Below are 2,500 nucleotides of genomic sequence, written 5' to 3'. Positions count from 1 at the left end.
GAAGCTGGCTCTAAAAAGGGTAAATATAGACAGTATTATTACTGAGGATTTATTATTATCAATGTGATGTACTTTTAGAATCTGTGGTTAGGTTTCTTAACAATAAAGATAGATATTCGTATGCTCTTGTAATGGATGATAAATTTTCTGAATTCTTCCTCTTCAGAAAGTTTTATATGATATTAGGGGGAGAAATTAACAGATGATTGAATTGAAAGTGCAAAAGCCTGTTACATCATGAGTCAGAATAGTTCATGCCTTAATTCAGTAAATAATTATGTTTTATAATTTTGTCCTGCTGCAATGGATGGGAAATGACAAGTAAGTATTTGTGCATTGCAGCTTCATTCATTTAATTTAAACTAAATATAAGCAGAAAGAGGCATCATGTAACTATAAGTGACTTATTGTGTCTTTGCAGTTTTATTGCAACATCATTTTTAGTGATGATAAAGAAATCTTTTTTGGTAAGCTGTTAGATGCAGAAAAAGTCTGTTATTTAGTCAGAAGTCTACCTCAGTTAGAGAAAAGTCCAGATGGGAGGAATCAAATTGGCTGTTTATGAAGTGTATCTTTACTGCAACTTATGGTAATCTTAGGTTCATACAGTCTGTAAAGAAATATTTGTAGATGGCCAAAGTTCCTCAGCTTTGTTTAATAAACCTTTACCTGAAATTGCAAATGTTAGTCTTTCATCTTTACCACTTTTTGTTCTTCCATTTAATAATAGCTGTTACTAGTAACCCACTTACGACGGGGGCATTCCAGCCTTGAATGTCCCAATGCCGGGGCGTTCAAATTATTAGGCCTAAATCAATTAAATGGCTGGCACAATACTGTGCCGCCCAGCCACTGGGCTTTTGAATGAGCGGTACAGTACTGTACCACCCGTCCAGAGAGGGTTAATATCTATTTGTAATAGTCATGTTTCATTGATGAAGGATTTTTGTAATTTTCTAGACCTAGGAGGACTAGAAGACTTGTCACCTGCTGCAAGTGCTGCAAGTCAACTGGTCAGCCGAGGCCTCAGCCTGACCCAGCTGTACTCAGAATATATGAGTGTGTCTGAGAAACTAATTGCCACTGAAGAAGAAAACAAGAGACTGAAACGTTATGTGGATCAAATCTTGCAGGTAAGGTGTCAAATCATCACCATGTTAAGTGATTTGACATCAATTTCTAAGGAGAAATATGCGACTGATTTTCTCTAATATTATTATTGCTATTTTTAAAATTAATTGACTAAATTCTCTCCTACTCGTAAGTCTTAACTATATATATGTTTATATTGACTTATTCTGTCTTTTTTTTCAATAATTCTTATATGTTCTCTAGGAAATTGAGGATCGAGTGCCTGTGTTTAAGAAACAAAGAGATGATCACCAGAAGTCACTAGAGACCATCACTTCATTGCATTCTCAGTTGGAGGAAACTCTAGCAGACCTTGAGAAGCAGGTGGGGTCATATTAAGAATTTCATTTTCTAAATGTTTGCTGAATTTCATGTTGGTGTTTCTTAGTATTCATATTTATATTTATATTTTTTTGATAGAATATGATATTAGTTTATTATACCACAATTGTGTTTTCCTTTTCAGAGAATAGAATCAGAGGAAGCTCGGCGCAGAACAAAATACCTTGAGAGAGAGAACTCTCGCTTGGGACTAGAAGTGAAAGATCTTGGCAAGCAGGTCACCATCTTGGTTATGCAGGTAGAAGCAGCTAGAGCAGGGCAGCCTCCTCCTACCATTCCTGGTAAGTGCAGAATTCTATATTTTGAAGTTAGTGGAAATTCATCTTTTAGATATCTGAACCCTATAATGATTTTGGTTCCGCCTAGATACAACTCTGGGGTATTTCAAAATATGTTGGACTAATGCCTCAGGTTATTTGCCTGTTGAAGTGGAGGCCACTGGTTACCCATGATCACCCTGTGATAATACGTCCCAGGCAGGGAAGACCTGCTGGGTCATGGTGTGATATCACGTCAACCTAGTGTTAATAGGTTAAAGTATGTATTTCCAAATTCTATTCCATATATATAACTTTATTTTCACTTGCAGTGGAGAATGACAGTCCAACTGGTGCAGGTGAGGTGATCTCGCAACGATTGGTAGCGTTTAGAAATGTTGCTGAGTTGCAAGAACAGAACACTCATCTCAGGACCTCATTGAGAGAACTGTCGCAACAGATGGAGGCTGTTGAAAAGGAGGCTGTAGAAAACAGAACTCAAGATTTGCAGGTATGCCTTAGAATATGGCAATGTAGAAGCAAGATAAATAGAGAAAATAAACTGTCAGAGAATGAAAGATTAGGCAAAAATACTAAACAAATGCATACAATACAAAAATATAGATCAGCTTACCTTTAGAAAGCAAACTCAGCAAATAATATCATCAGAGGATGTCAATTCTTTCCTAATTAAATCTATTTTAGGTGGCATTGCATAATAGTAAATTACCTCTTCACAAAATGTTATTTTTCAAGGTATTTTTTAATAT

General features: G+C 36.0%; 1 protein-coding gene across 2 annotated transcripts in view; it reads left to right on the top strand.

Annotated features, from left to right (window-relative positions):
• The window catches only part of Mgtor (nuclear basket protein megator), a 39,509-nt gene that overhangs the window by 8,045 nt on the left and 28,964 nt on the right, over nucleotides 1-2,500 (top strand). For both annotated transcript variants that reach the window (XM_086539140.1, XM_086539141.1), the window contains exons 7-11: nucleotides 1-19; nucleotides 961-1,133; nucleotides 1,336-1,455; nucleotides 1,598-1,754; nucleotides 2,063-2,241. The exon at nucleotides 1-19 is cut by the window's left edge and continues 209 nt beyond it. In XM_086539140.1, the coding sequence (XP_086395266.1) occupies nucleotides 1-19; nucleotides 961-1,133; nucleotides 1,336-1,455; nucleotides 1,598-1,754; nucleotides 2,063-2,241 (648 nt within the window). The remainder of the gene's footprint in view (nucleotides 20-960; nucleotides 1,134-1,335; nucleotides 1,456-1,597; nucleotides 1,755-2,062; nucleotides 2,242-2,500) is intronic.

This window comes from Penaeus japonicus, unplaced genomic scaffold, assembly GCF_977035675.1.
Source record: "Penaeus japonicus unplaced genomic scaffold, GWHDUDI00000001_assembly GWHDUDI00000008, whole genome shotgun sequence".
NCBI classification, from domain to species: Eukaryota; Metazoa; Arthropoda; class Malacostraca; order Decapoda; family Penaeidae; genus Penaeus; species Penaeus japonicus.
This window is presented reverse-complemented; position numbering and strand designations above follow the sequence as displayed.